This window comes from Siniperca chuatsi, linkage group LG21 (assembly GCF_020085105.1).
Source record: "Siniperca chuatsi isolate FFG_IHB_CAS linkage group LG21, ASM2008510v1, whole genome shotgun sequence".
Classification (NCBI taxonomy): domain Eukaryota; kingdom Metazoa; phylum Chordata; class Actinopteri; order Centrarchiformes; family Sinipercidae; genus Siniperca; species Siniperca chuatsi.
In genome coordinates, this window is record NC_058062.1 from 20,022,761 (window position 1) to 20,048,493 (window position 25,733).

Here is a 25,733-nt window from a genome sequence, read left to right on the forward strand (position 1 = left end):
AATCCCTACTTCTTTCTAACTCCACACACCAAGTTTGTGATCCAGTTTATAGAAAGTAAAGCTAACATTAAACTAACAGTATGCTCTACAATGTAAGAAGATACCTGTTGAATGAAACACAGACCAAAGGTATACAGTAATCTGACAATCCTGAATCAAAGTACAATATAATCCTTAAAGCAGCTACAATCAATATTTTTTATAACAATGTATCAAATGACAATGTGAAAGTTACTCCTAGTGATGAACCGACAGAGAATTATCCCCTGAACCTGCAGCTCCCCTCGGCTTTATGGAGCTTTAGCGAGTTTCAGCGAATTGTTTAGCTGTCCGGCCCACAACTTAGCTGTTTTTGGTTCACTCTCATTGCTCTAATAGCGTAGTTTTCAACTGCAGCAGGCGGCAGTTTTCAGTGAAAAAGCTCTAAAAACCAACTGTACACCTGCTCAGCACCAAACTGCAGACATGCACAGTTAGCGACTAGCTGATGAGCATTTCGCAGCTACAGAGTCAGATATGTCCCTCAGGAGTTGGGAGACCAAAAACAGAGCTAAAAGGAGAGTGAATATGAGACTTACATTAGCCAGGTGGCCAGAAACACAATTCCAGATGAATGCTAATGTTGCTCCATAACTGCTGGATGTGAAAATAGGCAACCGTTAGCTAACAAGTGCGCCATATAAACTTAAACAGTGATGATATGTGAATGTTTTGTTCACAACTTGTTTCTGCTGCCCCCAAGTGGCCAAATAATCAGTTATTGCAGGTTTGAATTAGTTTTACTCTGCTATATGTAAAATACATGTATATTGTTTCGAAATTAACCAATAAATGGGTTTGTCAATATAGTGTCCATTTTTCTGTCTGAGGGAGAAGAAATTTCACAAACTGAAGCTGTGCAAACAAGTTCTTATTACAGGTATCTTTAGTTTTAGTTTTGGTGCAAAAGTTTCTAACATGATGACAATCCTAAACATGAAAGAAGTTCATTTAAAGTCATGTGAACAATGCAAACAATGAGGTCAAACTTCCACACGGATCAAAACTCAAGTAGCAACAGAAACAAAAATACAGGCTAAGCTAAACCTCAAACTAAACCAAACACTTCTTAGTCTGCAGCACACGTTAACAGTCTGACAGCTAAAACCATAAAAACACTTAGGAAAACGAAAACAACTATGACAGATCTACATCCAAGACTAATTTTAAAAACCAAAACTACAACACACCAAAACTGGAATGTTCCGAGACATTAGAATGTGAGCTAAACCTTAACTAGAACTAGAACTGCTCTGAAAACCTAAAACTGAAGCCAGACTACCACAAGCTGTCTAAAATTCAACTGAAATCAAAGGAAGTAGACCAGAACCAGAAATAAAATCTGGATTAAACCCGTGGCTGCTGGAGGAGGAGATCTTCCTCCGACCCTCCGATGCTCTTCAGGATCAGGTTTCTTCCTGCTCAGCCCCCCCTTCCTCCTCTGATCCAAACTCCAACCCTTCTGCTGTGGAATTATGGAAGGAGGGACGTGCTGCTTTTTCTTCTTCTTTTCTCTCTTTTCTTCTGTTTTTTCCTGTCTTTGAAGGAGGGGTCCATTCTTGTCTTCCCTAAACGTGAGCGGCAGCAGCTGGGTAATGAGGGTGCGTCCCCAGTCGGTCCAGTCCCCAGCACCTCCCAGTTCTTCAGGCTTCCATATAAAAACCCTGGTGGAAAGTGAGTGTAGGCAGTAGGGAGTTTTCTGCTGGGGTCAGGAGGACTGTGAACAGACGAGCGGACCCTGCCCCAAACACCCGTGTATGAGTGGAGTGTAGCAGAAAGAGAAAACACCCCCAACTTTTTTCCTCTCTTGCCTCAAAGAGTCTACATGTCTAGTGGCATCTAGACATGTTCAGCTTTGTGGATTTGCGGCTGGCGCTGCTGCTCAGCGCAGCGGTGCTCCTGGTTAGAGCGCAGGGCGAGGACGACCGTAAGTTTCATCACTGTTTACTGGAGCTTCTCATCCCTTAATTTTTAAATTTTTTTTTTTTTTTTTTTTAACTGGTTTTTGAAAGTGGATTTTCTCTACGTGGGCGGACGGCTGCTGAGATCTTAGACAGAGAAGAGAAGAAGTGAAAAAGTTTGAACTAGAAATAAGAACTTTGGTGCTCTTTTGTCTCCACTTAGATAGCTAGACAGATAGATAAGCTTGTGCAGCTTGCGGTTTAAACAGTACAGGGTGTACGTAATGCATTGGGCATCTCAAGAAGGCCTCTCTCTCCCCCTCCCCTTGTGTTGTCTGTCTCTCTACCCCCCACCTCTCCCATGTATGCAGAGCGAGTTGCTGCAGGTCTCCCAGGCTTTCCTCCAGGCGAGGGTCTCTAACAGAGATTAGCAGAAATGCATGTTTTTATCACATTTGAACCCATAAAAGCTGGAGTATTTTCAGAAGAACATCAGCTTTCTTTCTGACTTGAAAAGCCTGATCCTCCCATGGCATTTTATCAATTTGACACCCTTAACTACACTGCCTACACCCCCGCCTCCCAAAGGTTGATCCCAGCCTGAAAAGGTGGTAAACTCTACAGTTTTGGATGTAAGACTGGAGGAGGAAATATAAATGGCCTCTGCATCAGCAGCGAAGATTTCCCCGCATCCAGAAGACACGGGGCAGATAGGAAAAGCTTTCCACAGGCCTGATTGATGTGGCAGAGTAATTCAGAGTGTTGAGTTGGCCAGGTGAGCGAGAGAGAGTCACACAGAGAGAAAAGAGAGAGAGGGAGAGAGTAGGAGGTGAGCAGGCGTAGTCTTGTCTGCTGGAAACATCTGACCTCTACAGCCTGAGCAAGCTTCCTCTTTAAGCTCTGTAACAGGGCTCGCAAAAGCTCAGACAAAGGCCTCTGGTGGTGTTTAGACACCAACTTTTTCCTTCCATGAGAAGACAAAGAAAGTAAGCTCAGCTCTGGAAGCAAGAACCAAGGAGCTGAAATCAATTTTTCCAGATGTTCCTCTTGTCTGGAAAGGACCCAGCTGTCTGCCTGCCTGTCTATCTGAAGCAGATGTGGTCTGACCCTCTGAACGGTGTCACAGCGCCACCCAGAGGCTTCTCTCCGCACCTTCAGACACATCTGGCCGCCACGTCCCCCACACCGCCTCCTCCCCCCTCCTCCTCCTCCTCCTCCCTCCCCCCCTCCTCCTCCTCCTCTTCTTCTTCTTCTTCTTTCCACTTCTTTTTTTTTTGTTTCCTCTAATTGCAAACACATGCGGACGGTGTTTCCACCAGCTGCTGCCAAGCCGACAGTCTGCAGCGCTGCTGCGTTTCGCTGTGAGCTCAGCGCTTTGGCACGCTGGGAGGTTTACGAGCCCTAAACGGAGCCCCGGTTTGGGTTTATGTTCGCAGCAGAGATGTAGCTCAGGTCGGAAAATGTGACTTTGAGTTAGAGCAGAGGGACGTTCAGTTTTTAATTGTTGTTAAAAGGGAAATGAAGTCACTCGGAGACACGTTTGCGTCTTTTCCGTGCGTAATGATGTGCCCTGCAGCAGACGCAGCACGTCGGTTGCCCTCTCCGTCACCTCAGCCTGTCCTCTTTCTGGTCCGATTCTGGGGCCCCCAGTTCCTGTCCAGATCTTTCCCAACACTCCGGCTTGATGGGGTTTATTTATTTATTTTTTTTCTGTATAGGCCTGTATAGATCACAACTGTCGTGAAATATATAAAAACGATACATTATTATTATTTTCTACTTTTTAATTCATTCATATAGGTATTTAAGGAAATAATCAAAATGGTTAAAACACCATTAAAATGAAAGCTGAACATTTCTAAATTAGGGTATTTTAATGCTGATAAACACAGAGTATATAAAAATTATATTTTGATTTATATCAACATGTGCGTGTGTGTGCGCGCGCGTGTGTGTGCGCGCGCGCGTGTGTTCAGGTATCTCACCTGTCTCTCTGTGTGTCGCCCCCCTCAGGCACGGGCGGAAGCTGCACCCTGGACGGCCAGGTCTTTGCGGACCGGGATGTGTGGAAGCCAGAGCCATGCCAGATCTGTGTGTGCGACAGCGGCACGGTGATGTGCGATGAGGTCATCTGCGAGGACGTAGACTGCCCCAACCCCGTCATCCCCCATGACGAGTGCTGCCCCATCTGCCCCGACGACGGTATTATATCTCTATCTCTTCTTTCTTTCTTTTTTACTTAGATAATTATCGCAAATGTCGCCTGCATTCACTTTTCTTTCTTTCGTTCTTTCATTTGTCTTATTTTCTTTGTTTCCTTACAAAAAGGGCAAATCCAAAACATTCAAACACTTCCGGTCTTGCTCATCCGTCTCTCACACCTTCCCTCACACATTTGGCTGGCTCCAGCATGACTAAACACATTGTCTGCCCCCATCACCACCAACACACACACACACACACACACACACACACACACACGCCCCAGCATCAGATACACATTTTCCTCCTGATGTAAGGAAGTCTGCCTCTTCTGCTAAATTCATGATTTCACGGTTCCTTTTGAGGATTTCATGTCTATAATCTATGCTCTGAAGACTTTTGTAAGATCTTTTTTTTGTGTGTGTGTTTTCTTTCATAATCCAACTTTACATCTGTGTCTCCTTTCTCTGCAGGCTTCCAGGAGCCTCAGGTTGAGGTAAATATTGATTATTTCACTGATCATCAATCATTCAAATGATAGTAATAAATTGTTTGTATCAATCACTGCTATCGAATGCCCTTCATATACAGTATCTTCACCATGATCATCTTAACACCAACAATATAATTCAGGGAAATAAAGAGACTTAATCGGTTTGATGGAACTATTGATTGTAATATTGATTATTGATCATTGATGGATGTATGATTAGGACACGTAATAATCAGGTGTAAGATGATAATACTTTAACTGAATCTACAGATATTGTTTATTGGTCTACAAGATCAGATACAGTTAATTGATTGATCTTTATCAGTAATGAATCACTTTATTGATTAGATCAGATACATCATTAATCATATTCTGATATATCAATTACATAATTTAGCTAATCAAACACTGAGATACTGTTTTGTTTTTTTTCTTTGCTCACAGGGACCCAAGGGAGAGCGTGGACCCAAGGGAGACAGGGTAGGCTCACACTCTCTTCCTTCTATGATTCACTGATCAATTTTTTGATTTCTGGTCACCTGAGGGCCACGTGGTGCGTTCACAGTCTGGCACTCTGAGCAGATTCCTGTGTGTTCATGATGGAGTTAAAACAGCTATACTGACAAAAAAAACAAAAAAAAAACGTGATGTGTTTACATGTGTTTTAATTCGGGCACATGTGGAAACAGGACTCGGGTCCTTTAGCCCAGTCCAGCATTCAAAATCTTACCTATTTAATCGTAAAGAAGTGTTAGAAATAAAACAGAGTGTGAAAAGTAAGAGCACTCAAATTATTGATGGACTACTGTATAAACTGTAGCTGGTCCAAATGGCATCACGTCTAACTACTTACTGGCAATTTGTCATACTTTAGCATCATTTTTAATGATAGATTTTCCATTAAAATTTTTGTCCTGCAAAGTAACTACAGCCATCAGATACACGTAATGAGGTGAAACTTAGATTTTAAATGCAGAAAAAAGAAATACAAAAGTTAGTTGTACGTATAGTTCCTTAAACCTTAACTGGAGGGTACCACTTCTGAATTGAGTCAATATCTCTTGTTTCTAGAAATCACTGTGACAGGGTTCATCACTGACTGAGAGCAGTGAAATGACCGGTGACCGAAAACATGCTGAGGTCAGGGTGAAACATGCAGACTGAGGGTGAAGCAGTTTGGAGCAGGACAGGAAGTGGAATCGTTGCTTGGTTGAAGGAAAGTTAGAAACTGTGAGGAAGGGATTTTTTTATTTATTTATTTAAGCAATTTAAGTATGAGGACTTAATTTTTCACACAGAAAACTCCAATTATTAATATTTATGTCAACAAAATTGACTATATTCTCAAAAAGTTAAGTTGTCTTTATGTGATTTATGGAATAATCTCCCTCAGCTGTGTTTGGGATTGCTTTTGAAGTGGTGATGCCACTTTTATCTAAATTGAAGGAATCTCATGTTATGTATTTTTTACAGATCTTCATTTGATCATTTAATTTAATTTTTGTCATGATTCAGCCAGCTGCTGAGACATCTTTGGTCAGCTGACATGTTGGATCTGAAAACACTTTGGAAATTTTATTTTGGCAGGTCAGCTCACCTACAGCTGAGCTGGGGAGGGTACTTATAATCATTTAAATAATTATGAGTTTTCATTAATGATTATTTATAATGTAGAATTTATTTACATTTTATCATTTATTTTGAGCTTGTGATGATGATGTAATTAACTACAGAACGAGTAGTTTCCTACAAAAGGGTCAATGACTGTTCTTACCCAGTTCCTGTTTCCTGATGTCACATGTCACATGACCACTACCAGTCCATTCCTGGTTGGTCACATGGTCAGTCTCGTAGGGGAGTAAACTGCATCTCCTCCAGGTTTTATGCTGCTTTCATCACTATAGGGAGAAAGTGAGCCTGTGAAGACACACATAGGATCTGTTCTGATGATGTAACAAGAGTAAAGGCAGTCATGTGACTGGGGTGGATGTTGGGTTTTCTTCTCTTTGTCTATGTGTTAGCATGAGAGCCCTCCAGGTGACCCTCTTATTCTGAGTCTTGAGTCTGACCCCTTCTTTCTCTCTCTTTTCCCCCCATCTGCAGGGTCTTCCTGGTCCCCCTGGTAACGATGGTATTCCCGGCCAGCCTGGTCTGCCTGGACCTCCCGGCCCCCCTGGACCCCCTGGCCTCGGTGGAGTAAGTTGTGGATTTATTTATTTTTTGTATTTCTGTATTTGACTGGTTTAGGTCCCAATTGGCCAGTTCTAAGCTGTCCATGGCTGGAAACAAAAGTCACATGACTCATGCATGTAGCTCATTAACTGGACGGAGGTGTTGCATCATAGCTAGTCTGCTAATGTCAGTGACTACAACTTCTTCTCCTGGGGTGGTCAGACAAATTAAGAACCAAAACCAAGCATTCTTCCTAATTCCTTTTGTTTCCTGTAGTTTGTTGGATTGTATTCTCACACCTCAGTGCTTCTGTTAGAAAAGCGACAGATTTCCAAACGTCTTTGTGTTGTTTTTTTGCATGAAAATGGACCAGTATAAACCAATAAGAGCATCCTGGGTGTAAACGCAGCTTCAGAGATGGGAAACTGAACTCCACTTTAACAGCTAAAACTTTTATCGTTTCATCGACTTGATGGTCTCTCACAGAATCCAATTGTGGCTTAAAATGACTGACTCCGACTTGGAGTTTGGCTTTCAGTCTGGGAACACAGGGTCAGAAATTCATTAGGGGAGATGCTTAGAGCAGGGAAGCAGAGATGTTCCAAACTGACCCATTAGTTGATTAGTTTATTGTAGAATGGATAGATTTACCATGCTAAGAATGTATAGAATCGATCAGTTATGCCCATAGACTTCTTTTATTACATCTGAGCATGCTAAGCTAACATTCCCAAAGACTCACAGTCTAACTTTGTATGATTCAGTTAACCATAAACTTCCATCCTAATTTAGTATACTAAACTAGCATTCCCAATGACTCTCATTGTCAGAGACATTCCCAGGCTAATTTTGCATTCTCATGTAGAATTTATCATTGACTCACATGCTAATTCCCTAGGCTAAGCTAACACGACATATCCCAATCTAATTTACCATGCTTTTGACATTGACACACTACTTTACCATATATAGCTAATAGTTTCACAATCTAATGTAGCTTGTTGTGATTCAGTTTACCATTGACTTCCATCCTAAATTAGCATACTAAAGCAATATTTCTATAGACTCTGACTGTAATTTAGCATTTTAATGTAAAATTGACTTCAATCCTAACTGACCACAACATATCAACAACAGACTGCCATTCTAACTGACCACACTAAGCTAACAGAGACTCTAAAGCCAGCGTTAGTCTAGATTTACCTCACATACACACATTGCATATTCTCCATCTACTGCAGTGTGCTTGTGTGCCACAAAGTGACTTCTGTGGTCAAATAACAGCAGTAGCATCCAAAGAGACTTCACTGAGCTCAACGAATCCCACATCACCAACAGTACGAGTGATGAGGTCAAAGGTCGTGGGTTGATCCCGGCTGACAGAGAAGTGAAGGGAACCAAACTGGGATATGGTTGACAGAGTTGTCAGAAACAACCTGGAGCAGAGCAAACTACGTTATGTAATTTGAACGGACATGTTTTGCTTGAGGTTGCCTCTGCATTTATTTTCAGAATTTGATTGAGCCATAATAGAAGATGCTTTGACTGGGATGCCCCAAAATCTAATATCATATTTGGATGGATATATTATATTATATTATATTATTGTTACGAAAATGTATTGTTTAAAATACCCAGGGACAAAACAACAAAGAAAAAACATTTTATTCCTGTCATGGAAAGTTTAAACCTAACTGACATTTTCATACTATATGCACACATGATGATAAGATGGACTGGAATATTTATAGCTCTGTTTCTTTTTTCCAGAACTTCTCCCCTCAGATGTCTGGTGGCTATGATGATAAATCCCCTGCCATGCTTGTGCCTGGACCCATGGTAGGACACACACACACACACACACACACACAAACACACACACACTATCATTTCACTGTCAGTCATGGTGATGCAGAATCTGACCTTGCCTCTGTTGGATTGACAGGGCCCAATGGGACCACGTGGACCCCCTGGATCTCCTGGTCCCAGCGTAAGTACACCACTTCCTCCTTCCTCAACACAAAATGTTTCAACACGTGTACTTCATATCTCATCATGATATCACTACCCTCTCCTCAGTGCCCAGTTGGCATGAAGCCAGTGCCAAACTCTATCGCACTCCTTTCCTGGACTGTACTAGAGTTAATTTCCTAATGAAAAGTACACTAACACTGTAACAGTATCTTTTCTAATCTGATTATATCCGTGATTATTATTTTAGCGGAATCAGTTAAAAAGAATAGTACATTTTTGTCTAAAGGAACTTAAAAATATACAACTAGCTTAACGAGCTTACAGCTAACGGCTGTACGGTTGGTACGATGGTTGTTTGGGGCAAATAAACACAGCGGTCAGATTTGCCCAAATGAAGCGAGGTGAACATTCACTCGGCCTTCTGTCTTGCTTGCATTAGCCAACATAAAATATGAATTGTCAGCACCAGGAAGGACCATTCAAACATTTAAGCTAGTGGGTTAGCTTTGAGATTCTGAGAGTCGCCACAGTAATCAATAAAATCCAAGAAATCTGGACCGAGTGTCTGTGAGTGGAGCTGAAGCTGGCCAGAACTCACTCCAAATGTACACAAATGATTTACATAACAGGTCACGGAAAGAGAGTCCTGCCATGTAAAGAGAGATATAGTGTTTGGTTATTCTCATCACAACTGCATTTAAAATCCCACCCAAGTGAGCTGGCAGCAGCCATGAAACAAACATATATTATTACAATAATTTGACAGGGTGAATGTACATCTAATAGTGTGCAGAGTGTTGTCAACATATTTGTATGGTACTGGTGGTGTAAGTGTAGTAGTGATGGTGTGTATGTGTGTCTCCCCCTACAGGGACCTCAGGGATTCACTGGCCCCCCTGGTGAGCCTGGTGAGGCCGGATCTGCTGTAAGTATTAGAAACACAGAAACAAATACTCACCTACATTGCACCTCGGTAGTCTGTCGCCATTCTCACCTTGTGTGTGTCTTTCTAAACAGGGTCCCATGGGTCCCCGTGGCCCCGCCGGCCCCCCTGGAAAGAATGGAGAGGATGTAAGTCGACTGGATCTGCCCGTATTCACCAGCTATACCTCATTTTAGATTAAAGAATGACTTTCTCCATTCGTTCATCCCCTTCTCTCTGTCTCTCAGGGTGAGTCTGGCAAACCTGGTCGCGGTGGTGAGCGTGGACCTTCCGGCCCACAGGTAAGTTGCCATGGCAGTGTAATTGTTAATGATGAGATGTCAAAAACAAAACTAGAGCTGTGATAATAAATTTTGTCTCCTATTTCTTATCTTTCTCTCAGGGAGCTCGTGGTTTCCCAGGAACCCCTGGTCTGCCCGGCATCAAGGGACACAGAGTGAGTCAGAGCTTACATCTCCCCTCAACAAACTACAAATCAACAATATAGCATCTCCTAACTGTGGACTTCATCTGAATGTCTCTCTTTCTCTGTAGGGATTCAGTGGTCTGGATGGTGCTAAGGGAGACTCTGGCCCCGCTGGTCCCAAGGTGACTGTCCCTCTTTGTTATCTCGCTCTTCCACGCTCTGTATCAGTGTAGAAAAATGTAAATTCTGAACACCCTAGTGGGTGTTCTGTGGTACTATAATAGAAGCAGCAGTAAAAGGAGTACTAATAGTACAAATAGCAGCAGTAGTAATGCTAGTAGTACTTAAAATAGTAGCAGCACTAACAATGGGAGTAGTAACTGAAGTAGTAGATGTAATAACTGCAATGGTGATAGTAATAGCAGCACTACAACTTGTAGTAGAAGTACTAGTCATAGTATTAAAGTGGTACTTTAGTGAGTAGAATCGCAGTTCCATAAAGTTAGGGGACTCACAAAGACACATTTTTAAAAGAATGGTAAAAATGTAACCTGCAGAAGCTGAGATATCCTGACTTAAACTGGCTCCTACATTTCCCATAATGCAACCAATAGTATTATTTTCTTCAGACCTGCCTGGTAAATGCCCATGTCTTTCAAACTCCACTGACCCAGTTTGTAATATAGGGTTTCTGTTATAAATGTGTAGTATTCAAGCTCAAGCCAAGATGACTATTACTCCTTATGACAAGTAAACGGACTACTAAACTGGCTACTACTTATTGGCTAGTGGCAGCCATGTTGGCTAGTTAAATTAATATTGACAAATGATGCCCCAGTTTCTATCATTCTCATCGCCTCACCTGCTTGTGTGTTAATGTATGTTTAGGGAGAGGCTGGAGCCCCTGGTGAGAATGGAACCCCTGGTGCTATGGTGAGTAAAACACGTCCCCCATCTCTGCAAGGCCGTTGCCATCTTTGATTTTCCCTCCCTTCCAGTTGATGGCATTTTAAAGCGTACAGCTCAGTGACTTTCTCTTTCTCTGGCTCAGGGACCTCGTGGTCTGCCTGGTGAGAGAGGCCGCACTGGTGCTTCTGGAGCTGCTGTGAGTCCACACACACACACACACACACACACACACACATACAACTACTGTAACCAATCAATCAGTCAATCAATGAACAGATCCACCAATCATGGTTGTCTATGTGCTGCAGGGAGCTCGTGGTAACGATGGTGCTGCTGGTGCTGCTGGACCTCCTGTAAGTCTTTCATTCTCTAAAGGTTAAATTAAGGTTAAATTCATTTCCTAAATTCAAATTTCTGTAAAGGTATAAATTGTTCCTGAGTTTTGTAAAATGCATTAACTTAAAGTTTGTATTTTTCTGCTATAAAATCAAAACATTTTTTTCTGTATTAGCTGTGGTGGCACTGGCTGGATGCATCTGATATGTTTGGCTGAATCTCTTTGTCTTATTGTTTCCTCTCAGGGTCCCACTGGCCCCGCTGGTCCTCCTGGATTCCCTGGTGGCCCTGGAGCCAAGGTACAACTATTCCCAACATGATCCACACCAACAACCTCCATTTTTTAAATGGCCTTCATCTTCAACATCTTCCTTAGTCTTCCACAGCTTTCACCATCCAAAATAACACCACGCATTTCATTTTGCACACGCCTCTCCTCACCTCTTCTCTGCTCAAGAGAGATTGTAGTGGTCATTAGAACGTTACTGATCTGACTTTGCAGTGCTTTGCATTTCTCTTAACATATGTGTAGGCGGTCACATGGGGTGGCGGTCATAAAAGGTCATCCAAGCTGCACAGACATTCTGTGCCGTGTCCCAATTCCATACTACATACTAAGTCTTAGCAAGTTTGGGGTATGTAGTAGTGTGTGAAAAGTGACAGAACTGCCCACGTTATGTATATTAAATTTGCTAATTCAGTGTGCTGTTGATGGACACTGTTGTGGCCTACAGTAGCCCACAAAGCAGCAAAGGAAATGGAAGAGTTGCTCACATCTGGAGAAACTGCAGGAAAAGTTTTGTCAGTGCGGAGACAGCTCTCTGAAGACACAAAGTATTAACTCTTCCAAAATAAAACAGTTACTTTGTGTTTGTTGCGTTTAATTTCTTGTATATCAATTGCAAAAGCTGTATATTATATGAAGATATAAGTATATAGCAAAACTGTATAATATTACTGTACTGTGTACTGTGGAATTGGGACACAGCTTTAGTTTTGGTTCATTGATGGCTGCTTTGTGCAGAGATTGGGTCCCGGAGCCTTTTTGAGTGGCATTTTGAGAGCTGGCAAATTGAACACAGTCTGACCCCATAAAATACTCTCCTCTGTTGTCCCATTTTCCCATTTTTCATCCCTCTACAAGCCTTCAATCATAACGGATCACAGCCTCGCTGTTGGTTTGAACACAATTACCTGATTGGATCCTGTTCTTTGTTTCCCCTCTACCCAGGGTGACGCCGGACCTCAGGGTGCTCGTGGATCCGAGGGCCCCGCTGGAGCTCGTGGTGAGCCTGGTAACCCCGGACCTGCTGGCCCCGCCGGACCTTCTGTAAGTACAAACAATAACCTTCTATGACCAACTGTTCAGGTCCTAGATGAGATCACAACCACAGAGGAATTGTTTTTGTCCCAGACATTTTTTAAGTTAAGACAAAATAATTGTCAGCGAAAGCAAAACTTCCTCACTTGCTGCTCCTCTGTGATGATGTAATGGCAACTACATCATTCAAAAGAACCTTCTTTCCTTTGGATTTGTTAATAACAATCTCTTCCCTCCTTTCTCCTCTCAGGGAAACCCCGGAGCTGATGGAGCCGCCGGGCCTAAGGGAACCCCTGTGAGTATCTCTCAACACATTTGCTTTATACGCATGTCAGGGTTGAGGTCTTGAATCCCTGAGTCCTGGCTCACAAGGTTGAGCAAGGCACTAACAAAGCAGCCGAGGCTGATGTTTCACAGTTACCGCAGCCACAGAGACTCATTACTGGCAGTACAGCGTGATGTGACTGTGTTGTTGCTGTGTGCTGCCCCCTGCAGGGTGCTGCTGGAGTTGCTGGAGCTCCCGGTTTCCCCGGACCCCGTGGACCCCCCGGACCTCAAGGTGCTGCTGGTGCCCCCGGACCCAAGGGTAACACTGTGAGTAAAGCTCTCTCAGAACTAACCAAAATTTTCTGAAATCTGTCCCCTGTAATGGACGTGATTTAAAAGTAAAAGTATGGACTTCAGTGTTTTGTTTGTTGTTGACAGCTGTTTGTGTTGTTTTTTTTGTTGCTGCTTAGATTTTTGGTTTTTGTTTTCTTTTGATTTTTATTTATTTATTTGTTGTTGATCTGTCCCAGTTATTGTTAATTTGTCACGCGTTTGTTTGTTTTAGATGACTGACATTAGTTGTTGAATTGTTTTTTTTAGTTTTGTTTGTTTATGTTTGCTAATGTGCTTGTTTCCCTCAGGGCGAGGTTGGTGCCCCAGGAGCCAAGGGAGAATCTGGTGCCAAGGGAGAGGCTGTAAGTTAAAGTTGACCACAGTCAGCATGGAGCGTAGCTCTGTATACACACATGTATGAATACACATTCGGTCTCATATGCCATTTTTGTGTGTGTGTGTGTGTTCTCCAGGGTGCTCCAGGAGTTCAAGGACCCCCAGGACCTTCTGGTGAGGAGGGCAAGAGAGGATCCAGAGGAGAGCCTGGTGTTGCAGGAGCCCGTGGAGCTCCTGGAGAGCGAGTATGCATCTTACCTAATTTTCACATTATTATACTGTATACTGTAATATTCTATAAGATTAAGTGTAACGAGGAGTGAAAGCGATAGACAAAAATAGCTTGAAGTCCCTTTTATAGAATGTTATCTATTTAAATTATTAATATCTGCTTAAATTACCATTTTAAGGCAGCTATGCCACCTTTAACTGTCAGTTTTTAATATTTTTTTGTGCAGCTACAGACTTAGCAGATATAGTTTTAAATTTGACTTTGACTGTCAGTGCAAATATGATTAAATATTCTTCCCTGCTAGGAATCCAAATGAGGGGAAAGGTCAAAATATTACCTACGCACACAGTAGATAGCGTAGGCCGCAAATGATGCAGACATCCTTTTCGCTCATCGGGATCATGTAAACAAACTCTCTGGTGCCCCTTGCAGGCCAGAAAAAGTAGAACTCTACATGCAGGAACAGAGCATCATTTCCAGATATTTGGAAACATAGAAGACATATTGTGCATGATGGATGGACAAAAAAGGGTTGAAACATTAGAGAATAGAATTTGAACACACAGTAGCTCTACACTTGTGGTTGTAGAGTTTCATGGGGGTGGTCATGTCACAGGTGACACCTGCTTCTTGAGTCTTTCTGATCTGTCCCACAATGCATCATGCCTCAAAGTGTTTTTGGCAATCTTATGGCATTTCGGTTATTTTGTAACTATTTAAAAAAAATTAAATTTGCAAATAGTTGTATTATACAGTTATATTTAACTCATGTAGAGTGGAATTTGAATTTCTCTCCAGAATACACCTGAGCATACATCATAGTGTTGGCATGGACTGACTTCATGGTAAAGGACAGGCAATAGGCCATCCCTGTCTAGATGTGACAGTGTTGGCTTTTGGTCATAGAGCTAAGCAAGATGTGCTTGATTCTCTCTACAGGGTGCCCCTGGTGGTCGTGGTTTCCCTGGTTCTGATGGCTCTGCTGGACCCAAAGTGAGTAACATACACACACATTTGAGGCTGACCTTTGATATGTCCTTCCATTTCACTTACAAACATTGAGATACATCAGATCAGTTTCAATTAAACTAATCTTTCTTTCTACTTCTTTTTTTTTTACTCTTTCTCCCTCATCATAGGGTGCCACTGGTGAGCGTGGAGGCCCTGGTGTTGTTGGACCTAAAGGTGCCACTGGTGAGCCTGGCCGCAGTGGTGAGCCTGGTTTGCCTGGAGCTAAGGTGAGATTCCCTACTACCTGTCTACATAATTGTCAGCAACAAAATGTATTCATTGCACAGGCCCTCGTCTGACCTCTGACCTCTGCCTGTAGGGTATGACTGGCAGCCCTGGCAGCCCTGGACCTGATGGCAAGATGGGACCTACTGTAAGTTCATGTTCAGTATAATCAATTTGATCTTAAACTTATCAAAAAAAACCTACATTTTGTGTTTATTTAAGTAAATCCTCAATTAATCCTCCTTACAAGGGTGCCGCTGGACAAGATGGCCGCCCCGGACCCCCTGGCCCCGTTGGAGCTAGAGGCCAGCCTGGAGTCATGGGATTCCCCGGACCCAAGGGAGCTGCTGTGAGTAATGTGTCTCAACTGCTACACAGTATCTTTGAGCATATGTTTATGAATATTTTAGTCAGTGGGTTACTGAGAAGTAGGCTACTAAGAATGGTCTCCACATTTCTGGTAATAGTGCTTTTCTACTCCTGTCTGTAGGGTGAGGCTGGAAAGCCCGGTGAGAGAGGAGTAATGGGACCCACTGGCCCTGCTGTAAGTTGTCTACACTATGCTACTCTTTGAATCTCCTGTACTCTACTGTTTTTCTGTAATGCTTAAAAGCTAGAACCTGTGTGTCTAAAAGTCTGCTGTCTTTCTACCCAGGGTGCCCCTGGAAAGGACGGTGACGTTGGTGCTCCCGGTCCCTCTGGACCTGCTGTAAGTAAAATGCACAATAACACTCAGTTGCAGTTCATTAACCTGATGGTCTCTCACTACAAAATACTTAAAACTAAACATGCAGCTACTTACAACAAGTGTCATACCCACACAATGCCTTACTTCTGGTCACTTCTGTTAGCTCTAACAGTCCTTCTCTTGCTCATCCTCAGGGACCTGCTGGTGAGAGAGGAGAGCAGGGACCTGCCGGAGGTCCTGGATTCCAGGGTCTTCCAGGACCCCAGGGTGCCGTTGGTGAGACTGGAAAGCCCGGAGAGCAGGTACTGACTGAGATATGATTGACTTAGATACCTGATCAAATTGATACTTTCTCGTAAATGAACGCATGAATTGCCTCTCTGTCTATCTAGGGTCTGCCTGGTGAGGCTGGAGCCACAGGACCTGCTGGAGCTAGAGTAAGACACTCATCATCATCATCATATTCACAATTACTCAGTAGTCTGCTCCCAGCAGCATCCATTAATGAAGGATCAATGGAGAGTTGTATATTAGTTTACAGTAAGCAAATCTTTACCAACCAGGCTACAAGCAGTAGTGTTGTTGTTGCTAGAAATTGATTCAGTAATGTTTTCAGTTAAAGTGAACAGTACAAATAGCTATTTTTGGCTCCAAATATAGGTTACTGTGACACAGTGAACTGGCTTCACATTTGTGCTTGTTTTTAGTCCAAAGCACTCCAAGCTGGAGCATGAAAAGAGTCCGCTCGGTTAATGTGAACCGTTAGCTTGCTAACTAGCCTGCAGGTTCATCTGGCAGACACATTGATGTTAATGCTAAAAGGCTAAAGCTAGCTAGTAAAAAGCTAATGCTAAGGGGATGTCGGTTAGCTATGCAGATAGCATGGCTAATTTTAAGCTTACATTGTCTAAAAACCAAAACAAATAGCTTATGACCTCCAGTATCAATACCTGAGGAAGGGCCTTTTATAAAAACCGAGATCCATGCTTACCAAATCTGTTTCAAAATTTCTGTATTGAGATCTCTAAAACAGACAAATAGTGTTTTGGGATGAAAGCTTTTCACCTCACATTAGAAACCTCCCTTTGGGGAATATCATCAACCTTATAGAGAAGTGATCCACAGTCAGACCACTCTTGCACCTCCTCTTCAACTTATCTAACTCTCTGCCACCCCTTCCCCTCAGGGTGACAGAGGATTCCCCGGTGAGCGTGGTGCACCTGGCCCTATTGGACCCGCTGGTGCCCGTGGATCCCCCGGATCTGCTGGAAACGATGGTGCTAAGGTAAAGCCCGGGAAACATGAAAGGAAAAAACTTGGTGGCCTGTGAAGTTCTCATTGATTTGCTGTGTATCCACATGGCACACAGATAGAGATCAGGTAGCATTTTCTACTATATGACTGAAACTTCTTCTTTGCCCTTATCCTTTTTCTTCCCCTCTTCCTTAGGGAGATGCTGGAGCCCCTGGTACTCCCGGAGCCCAGGGTCCTCCTGGCCTGCAAGGAATGCCTGGTGAGCGCGGTGCCGCTGGTCTTCCAGGACTGAGGGGAGACAGAGTGAGTTGCCACAACAGTATTCCTAGTACTCCCAATATTTCCATCTAATCTAATGTGCTAATGCAACAAAAACATTGATCAGGCCTTCCATTATGATGAGTCTGACCAGTTTAAAGCCATCATCACCATCCACAGTAGCATCCCAGTATTTCCAGCATGAAGAATATCATCACCATCACACCACTGGCATACTCTACATCATTTTATTAACAGTAATTACTAACCAGCAGTGGCGCCACCTACAGAATGCTCCCAATATTACAGGATCTGATGTATGATCACCCCTTGTATACCTCACTCTCCCTCTCCATCCAATAACCCAGGGTGACCAAGGAGCAAAGGGTACTGATGGAGCTCCTGGTAAGGATGGTCCCCGTGGTTTGACTGGACCAATTGGACTTCCTGGACCTGCTGGAGCCACAGGAGACAAGGGAGAGCCTGGCGCCGCTGGACCTGTCGGACCCTCTGGAGCCCGCGGAGGCCCTGTAAGTACCTCTCTGTTGGTCTGTCTGTTCTCAGGAGCAGAAGATGAAGCTTCAGATCAATGTTCCCTAGCTGATTGACCCTTGAATCTTGAAATCCTTAGCTGACTCTCCTCCTCTTCCTCAGGGTGAGCGTGGAGAGGCCGGACCACCTGGACCTGCTGGATTCGCTGGACCTCCTGTAAGTCACTTCTTTATGAATTCTCTCACCGACTGTTATTCTTTTGCTTGATACAGAAGGTACTGAGAAATCATTTGTCTCACTCCATCCACCACCATTCCACCACAGGGTGCTGATGGACAGCCTGGTGCTAAGGGAGAGGCTGGAGATAATGGTGCTAAGGGAGATGCTGGTCTCCCTGGCCCTGCTGGACCAACTGGTGCTCCTGGACCTCAGGTTTGTAAACTCATACATTCACACCTAATCATAGTACAGAAAATCCCATAATTTAGAGTGAACATCAGAAATCTCTATGGCTACATTGCCTTATACTGGTTCTCCTATGTTGACATGTTGTGTCCTTTCAGGGTCCCGTTGGAAACACTGGCGCTAAGGGAGCCCGCGGACCCGCTGGACCTCCTGTAAGTCCCTACTCTTCTTCTACTCTGTCCTTCTCTTCCTCTATTACATTTACTTAAATGCCAACCTGCTTGACTTCAGCTTCCTAGATCAGGAGCATCACAAGCAGTAGTCTAGAGACAATCCACTATAAAACACGGTCATTCAGATGTTTTATTTGTATTACAAAAAGCCCATTGCTTATGATTCATCTTTGTTTTTTTATTGTTTGCACTGACTGCTCTGTCTGTCTCCCTAGGGTGCTACTGGCTTCCCTGGTGCTGCTGGCAGAGTTGGACCTCCCGGCCCCTCTGTAAGTCTTTCTCTAATGTTATTAGCACTTGTTCCTGTGGCAGTGCTCAACCTCCAGGATGGTTTTCAGCAGTGTTGTATTCCCCCCATAGGGCAACCCTGGACCTCCCGGAGCCGCTGGACCAGCTGGCAAGGAGGGACCCAAAGGAAACCGTGGTGAGACTGGACCTGCTGGTCGCCCTGGTGAGATTGGTGCTGCTGGACCCCCAGGACTTACAGGAGAGAAGGGTAGCCCTGGTGCCGATGGTGCTCCTGTAAGTTGTCTTTAACACGAAACCCTCAGAACAAACAGGAATACTGATGAAAGGAGCTCCTTCTATCTCAATCTATCACAGAACCAAATGATTGGTTGCCAAAAGATTAACTGATTTGATACCAGCTAAATTATCCTCTTTAAGAAGTAGCACTGAATTCATTATGTCTCCACAATTTCACTGACAACATGCAGACCTTGTTTAGGTGTTGGTTGCTGTCAGTTTTTGCTACCTTACACCTTGATATATAACCATGTTCTCTTTGTCTCTCTCTGTCGCCCCCTGCAGGGTAGTTCTGGTATGCCTGGACCTCAGGGTATTGCTGGACAGCGTGGTATTGTTGGTCTGCCTGGACAGAGAGGAGAGAGAGGTTTCCCTGGCATGCCCGGACCCTCTGTAAGTTCCTATTGTTACTCTACAAACTCTACTCTACAAACCTACAGACTGCACAGTGGATCTGATGGAACCAGAATACCCAAATGTCTTTAACCAGTCAATATGATGTTTAGAACCAAACTCCAAATACAGAAATATTAAGTGATCAAAAACCACTTTTAGAGGTTGTGATGATGAAAACAAAACCACTGGAGGATGATTGGGAAATACGATTCAACTCTAATCCAGCGAAAACTCGCCTGGCTGCAATGCTGTGTGGCCTCCAGCAAGCAGGAAGCAACGTTTCTAAAGTTATTCCGTAAATAGCAAACTTTTAAAGTTATTTTTAAATAGTATGAATTAAATCTAATAGTCGATCTAGTAACTTCATGTCTTGCTGCTTTAACGCCTGCATCACTGAGCAAGCCCAGAAGCTTCAATCAATTAGAAAAGTAATTGAGGTTATTATGACTGGACTGACTGTGGCTGCATCACCCACAGGGAGAGACCGGAAAGCAGGGACCTGGTGGTCCCAGTGGTGAGCGTGGACCTCCCGGACCCATGGGACCCCCTGGACTGGCTGGAGCCCCTGGCGAGCCTGGACGTGAGGTATGAAGAAACAGTCGTACCTGTACACTAAGGTTATCTGTCTGCCTTTTGTATTCTGGTGTGTGTGTGTGTGTGTGTGTGTATATAAGTCAACCCTGTAGGTGGTTCCTAATTAGTTAACCTGCTTTGTCTTTTCGTTTTAGGGAACTCCCGGTAATGAGGGATCTGCTGGTCGGGATGGAGCTGCTGGACCCAAGGTGAGTCCAAATGAAAGAAAGAATTAATAGCTAAAGCAACCTGTAAGGTCATTTAGCAAACAACATGCTAACTACAGTGGCTTCTGCTAGATACAGTGATGCTTAGCTGAGCATCTACCGTAGTATGCTAGCTGAAAAGCTGCCATTATCACACAAAATCAGAACCATGTCTAAAAAATCTCTTGCCATGGATGGAAACACCATCATCAGCTGTTGTCAGAGCTAATGACCTTCCAATATGGCCACCAGAGAGCAGCATTATACCACCTGCAACTATTGTTACATTTTTTATAGCCTCGACAGTGGCCAGACCTTTAAATTTCTTGAACATAGGACTGGTCAGGCCATGATAACAAAATACAGATATTAAATCTAGTGAAATAAAATTATTTTGTGTCTGTGTTTTAGGGAGACCGTGGAGAGACCGGTCCTTCTGGAGCCCCTGGTGCCCCTGGACCCTCTGGTGCCCCCGGACCCGTCGGACCCGCTGGAAAGAATGGTGACCGTGGAGAGACTGTGAGTGACAATCCATTTTTCAGTTTAGTCATTGTCTTTCTATGAAAATATCTAACATGTTAATGAAAATTAGCCACTAATACTAGAACCACTGTAGGTGAGAGCATAGATTATCTTTCACTGCAACCTGCCTCTACATCAAACTGATTTTTGTATGTTTCAGGGACCTGCTGGCCCCGCTGGCTCTGCTGGCCCTGCTGGACCTCGTGGCCCTGCTGTAAGTAACAACCTCAGCATCATTAATAGACCACTACAAGAGATGGAACAGATTGCGGAGAAAAGCAAAACAACATCCTTCATCCCTTCTTCCTCTTAATAGGGAGCTCCTGGACTTCGTGGAGACAAGGGAGAAACTGGAGAGGCTGGAGAGAGAGGCATGAAGGGACACAGAGGATTCACTGGCATGCAGGGACCCCCTGGACCTGCTGTATGTCACTTTACACTTACTCCTACACATATACAAACAACACAGACGATATGCACAATTACTTTCTAACTTATGTTTTTGTTTGTGAACCCATAGGGACATTCTGGAGAGCAGGGACCCGCTGGTGCTGCTGGACCCGCTGGACCTAGAGTGAGTTAACACACCACACAATCTTTAAGTGCTTGTAGCAGTTGTACATATTCTGCATTTTATCATTTGCTGTTTTCCATGTCTCAGAGTGTATGGAGGGACTTTAAGGTTTCCCTTTTTGCTGTTTTCAGGGCCCTTCTGGATCTGCTGGTTCTCCTGGTAAGGATGGTATGTCTGGTCTCCCTGGACCCACTGGACCTCCTGGACCTCGTGGACGCTCTGGAGAGATGGGACCTGCTGTAAGTCTAACTAACTGTCTAACTATTCATCCATTCATCTGTCTATTTACTTTGTGTCTCCTAAATGAGGGAATATTGAGGTTGTGATTTTCTAGGAACTCTTCTTCCTCTTCCCCTTCTCATCTCTCAGGGTCCTCCTGGACCTCCTGGACCCCCCGGAGCACCAGGTGCCCCTGGCGGCGGATTCGAGCTCGGCTTCATCTCCCAGCCTCAGGAGAAGGCCCCAGATCCCTTCCGCATGTACCGCGCTGATGACGCTAACGTTCTCCGTGACCGCGACCTGGAGGTGGACGGCACCCTGAAGAGCCTGAGCCAGCAGATTGAGCAGATCCGCAGTCCCGACGGAACACGCAAGAACCCCGCCAGAACCTGCCGTGACCTCAAGATGTGCCACCCTGACTGGAAGAGCGGTGAGTAAAGGCCTTAAGAGGAAGTGGAATGAGTGGATAATGGTAGAAGGCAGCAATTAGGACAGCATTAAGGAATTTGCCATATTTAGGATTGGAGACTCTGCCTGGAAGACAAATATCTGACTTTTCTGACCTTTTCCTCTCTGAACTCCTTATTCTCCAGGCGAGTACTGGATTGACCCTGACCAGGGCTGCACTCAGGACGCCATCAAGGTCTACTGCAACATGGAGACCGGAGAGACCTGCGTATCCCCAACTCAGCACGAGGTCACAAAGAAGAACTGGTACATCAGCAAGAACATCAAGGAGAAGAAGCACGTCTGGTTCGGCGAGGCTATGAGCGACGGCTTCCAGGTAAACCCACTAAACCCATCAAAGGGAGCACGTCCTCACTCTTTGCTACCACCTCTTCTCAGTTTCTTTGGTTTCTCTTTAACCTCCTCCTCCTGTCCTTCTCCTCTTTACAGTTCCATTCACTAACTTCACTTTCAGCATCCAAATCCATCCCTACCTGCCTTCTCTTAGGTCAACTTTCCTCTCAGTTTCTCCTTCTTCTATCCCTCCTCTCATCTCAATTCCACGTTGTTTTCTCAACTATTCCTCAACTCCATCTTACCTCTCCACTTCTTATCCTTCCTCTCCCCTCACAGTTCACTCAGTAACTTCTCCCCCCTCGTCTTTCCTACACAGTTCGAGTACGGCAGCGAGGGCTCTCTGCCAGAGGATGTCAACATCCAGCTGACCTTCCTGCGTCTCATGTCCACCGAGGCATCCCAGAACATCACCTACCACTGCAAGAACAGCGTTGCCTACATGGACGCCACCGCCGGCAACCTCAAGAAGGCCCTGCTCCTCCAGGGCTCCAACGAGATCGAGATCAGAGCCGAGGGCAACAGCCGCTTCACCTACAGTGTACTGGAGGATGGATGCACGGTGAGGAAACTTTAGTCGATATTCTCATCCTAGTCTCACTGACAGCTATATTTGCTTCAAATGCTAAACCTGCAGAGTTAGGAATAACCAGTAGCAAGGAGGTCACAATTCAGCAGGCATATACACTCCCTGATGGTTTGAGTCAGATAGCAAAGACATGAAGGAGCACATCAGACATCAAATATGCATGCTAGCTACTGTAGCTAGTCTTGCAGTTCATGTGCTTTGAACAAAAGTTCAAATTTTGAAAATTTCTAGTATTATCTATGCAGCAGCCATTTTGCATGTTGACCCTAACTCTCCTTTCTTCTTCTCTCCCTCCAGTCACACACCGGTACATGGGGCAAGACAGTCATCGACTACAAGACATCGAAAACATCTCGCCTGCCCATCATTGATATCGCTCCTATGGACGTTGGTGCTCCAGACCAAGAGTTCGGCCTTGAAGTTGGACCTGTCTGTTTCTTGTAAAAAGAGAAATCTGGACTTGAAATTGTTGTTGTGCGTGTGTGTGTGTTTTATTTTTTCTAGCAGTCATCTCTCTCTAAAAAAAAAACCCACCAAAACATTTCTCTAATGCCATTTTTCTGAAAAATCCGACCCCTCGCTCGTGATTCTACGAGTTTCCATTCGGCTGTTGTTCCGATGGTTCACTTTGCCTAAAACCTGCACTTCAACAAGATGGTGGCGATGTGGCGGAGTCTGCATCGTTGTGTTTGGGACCACTACTTTTTTCGTTTCTGACTCTTGTTTTTTTTTTTTTGTTTTTTTTACCATCACCAACACCAAGGATCCTGTAGAGAAGACATTTTGTTTCACTGGCAACAAGAAAATAATATATGCTTCTGTAAAGTGTAAAAATTTACTTCCCCTCTTCATCCAGCCAAACCAGGCCTCTCTGGAGTTTACAGAAACCAACAGAAACACACAGGTGACTTTTGTATTTTTATACACCACTGCGTTGAGAGGAATGAAAGGACAGTCCCAACAGACAGAACCCAATTGCTTTGTACCACGTTTCAGGTGTTGATGAATAAACGGTGAAACTGACAGCCATGTTTGTCTCTGTTGTTCTGCCCCCCCTTCACCTACCCCAGACAACACTGACAACTCCCTCCTCCTCATCCGCTGATGTTGTAGCTGTTGTGATTTGTTTGTTGTTGTAGTTGCATTCTTGTTTGTTCCTTTCAACTTTACCCTTTTTTTTTTAAAGAAAAGTCACATTAAAACCACCAGCAGAGAAACATGGGTTTAAACCTCTTTTTTGAAAGAAAAAAATCCTATGGCTACCTCAGAAAAGCAAGGAATACCAGCTGTAAAAAAAAAAAAAAAAAAAAAAAGGGCCCAGCGTTTTTGAAGTGAAGCCTGCAGTAGTTGTGGCAGTAGATGGGGTAGTCGAGGTTTACTGACACTAGCAGAAGCAGAAACAGCGAAAACCTAAGGTGCTATTCTTTCTTTGAGGTCTCCTGGCCGTGCAGTATGGCTATACTGTTCTGTAGCGTTAAGGTCACTCTGGCGTGGCAGGGCCCTCTTGGTGCTAAAATGAAACAACAGCTTTAATTCTTGTTGTCCAGAATGAGACAGACTTCTTCTTTTTCCAGCCTTGGTAGTGCTGGCAGTCAAACTCTAGCTCTGTTTCTGAGCTCAAGTGAAAAGTGGATCCGCATCTCTTCTCTTTGTCACACTTTTTGGTTTTATGTTTTGAACCTCCACTCCACCTTTCTGTTATCCAAATTCTTCTCAGCCCCTTCATCCACACATCTGTTGTAGTTTGTTTCTTGTTTTCTTGTGCAAAGGGTTTCTCAAAAAAATCAAACAGAGATTTTTAAAATTGACAGAACGAGAGCCATTAGCAAAGAGGTTGTGAGAGAAGGCAGACAGACACACCCATGGGGGAAAAAAACCACAAGGATCTGTACCTATTTTGTATATGTATAATAAATTGAGATGTTTTTAATTATTTTGAATGCTGAAATAAAGCATGTTAAGTGGTCTAACATTGAATTCTGCCTATTTCCCTGACTGACTCGCTGACTACCCCCAGGACTTGAATTAAAGCAGCTTTTTACCTATTTACCAGTTGTACAGTGACTGATTGAGGAAACAAGATTAAAGACAAATCTCAGAACTGTTTTTTTTTTTTTGCTCTCTCTTGTTCAATCTATACCTCTTGGAAGGGCTGATCCTAACTGAGACAGAGTGTGTGTGAGTGTGTATGAAGAGAAAAAGATGCAACTCAGCAAGCCAGACAAAACAGGAGGATAGTCTGTTGGACCGTAGCAGATTCTTAACTTTGGTTTAGGAGCTAAATCAGGTCTTTGTCCTGGCTTTGGGGGTCCTTGTTTGCTTAAAAGCTAAGGATGGATTGGGAAGCACTTGGAAGCAGCACTGTGACATTTCCAATCTCAGTTCACTGTTTCTCAGAGTGATGAGTCAAAAAATGTCAGCCTCCTACAATCTTGCTCCAAGCTGTGGTCTGAAAATGCAGCCGTTATCTGGGCAGCATGCACTCTGTGTCATAAAAGAGGAATAACTGTGGCCTACCTCTCAGTTGGTGGAGACTCGTTGTTGTCAGGCAGTCCCAGCAGGGTGGTGATGTTTTATCTGGGCCATTAAAACCAATTTGAAAACGAAGATCTTGAACATCTATAATCCAGCAAGAAAACAGCCGTAGCTCTGATAATCCAGCAATAATGACAATGATATTTGTCCCAAATAATCCAGTGTTTCCACAGCAAGGCAGACCATCTGCGCAGCTCAGGCAGCAGGACTGGGGGCTGCTGGGTGGACCTGCTCCGGGCTCAGCCTGTTGGCATCAGCTTGGCTTCACAAAGACACTGATTGTCCACCTTGAGGGAGGCAGCTACCCAGGAACAGCGGATAGGTTTGCACTCCCAGCGGGACTATGGATTATTTCTGCAAGAA

General features: G+C 44.0%; 1 protein-coding gene across 2 annotated transcripts; it reads left to right on the forward strand.

Annotated features, from left to right (window-relative positions):
* Nucleotides 1-1,526: 1,526 nt before the first annotated feature.
* col1a1a (collagen, type I, alpha 1a) lies at nt 1,527-24,812 on the forward strand. 2 transcript variants are annotated; one of them, XM_044180669.1, is made up of 49 exons: nt 1,532-1,966; nt 3,954-4,142; nt 4,616-4,638; nt 5,080-5,115; nt 6,739-6,831; nt 8,578-8,646; nt 8,753-8,797; nt 9,653-9,706; nt 9,799-9,852; nt 9,952-10,005; nt 10,107-10,160; nt 10,259-10,312; nt 11,019-11,063; nt 11,182-11,235; nt 11,348-11,392; nt 11,621-11,674; nt 12,607-12,705; nt 12,947-12,991; nt 13,192-13,290; nt 13,605-13,658; nt 13,770-13,877; nt 14,804-14,857; nt 15,004-15,102; nt 15,195-15,248; nt 15,351-15,449; nt 15,591-15,644; nt 15,756-15,809; nt 15,983-16,090; nt 16,181-16,225; nt 16,975-17,073; nt 17,238-17,345; nt 17,669-17,830; nt 17,955-18,008; nt 18,117-18,224; nt 18,356-18,409; nt 18,646-18,699; nt 18,791-18,952; nt 19,241-19,348; nt 19,829-19,936; nt 20,080-20,133; nt 20,542-20,649; nt 20,813-20,866; nt 20,969-21,076; nt 21,173-21,226; nt 21,358-21,465; nt 21,596-21,875; nt 22,039-22,229; nt 22,566-22,808; nt 23,133-24,812. In XM_044180669.1, the coding sequence occupies exons 1-49, from the start codon at nt 1,885-1,887 to the stop codon at nt 23,277-23,279; spliced, it is 4,341 nt and encodes a 1,446-aa protein (XP_044036604.1). In that variant the 5' UTR covers nt 1,532-1,884; the 3' UTR covers nt 23,280-24,812. The 2 variants fall into 2 exon arrangements, with proteins under 2 accessions (XP_044036605.1, XP_044036604.1); XM_044180670.1 differs by lacking the exons at nt 18,117-18,224; nt 18,356-18,409 and having other exon boundaries at nt 1,527-1,966.
* Nucleotides 24,813-25,733: the final 921 nt, after the last annotated feature.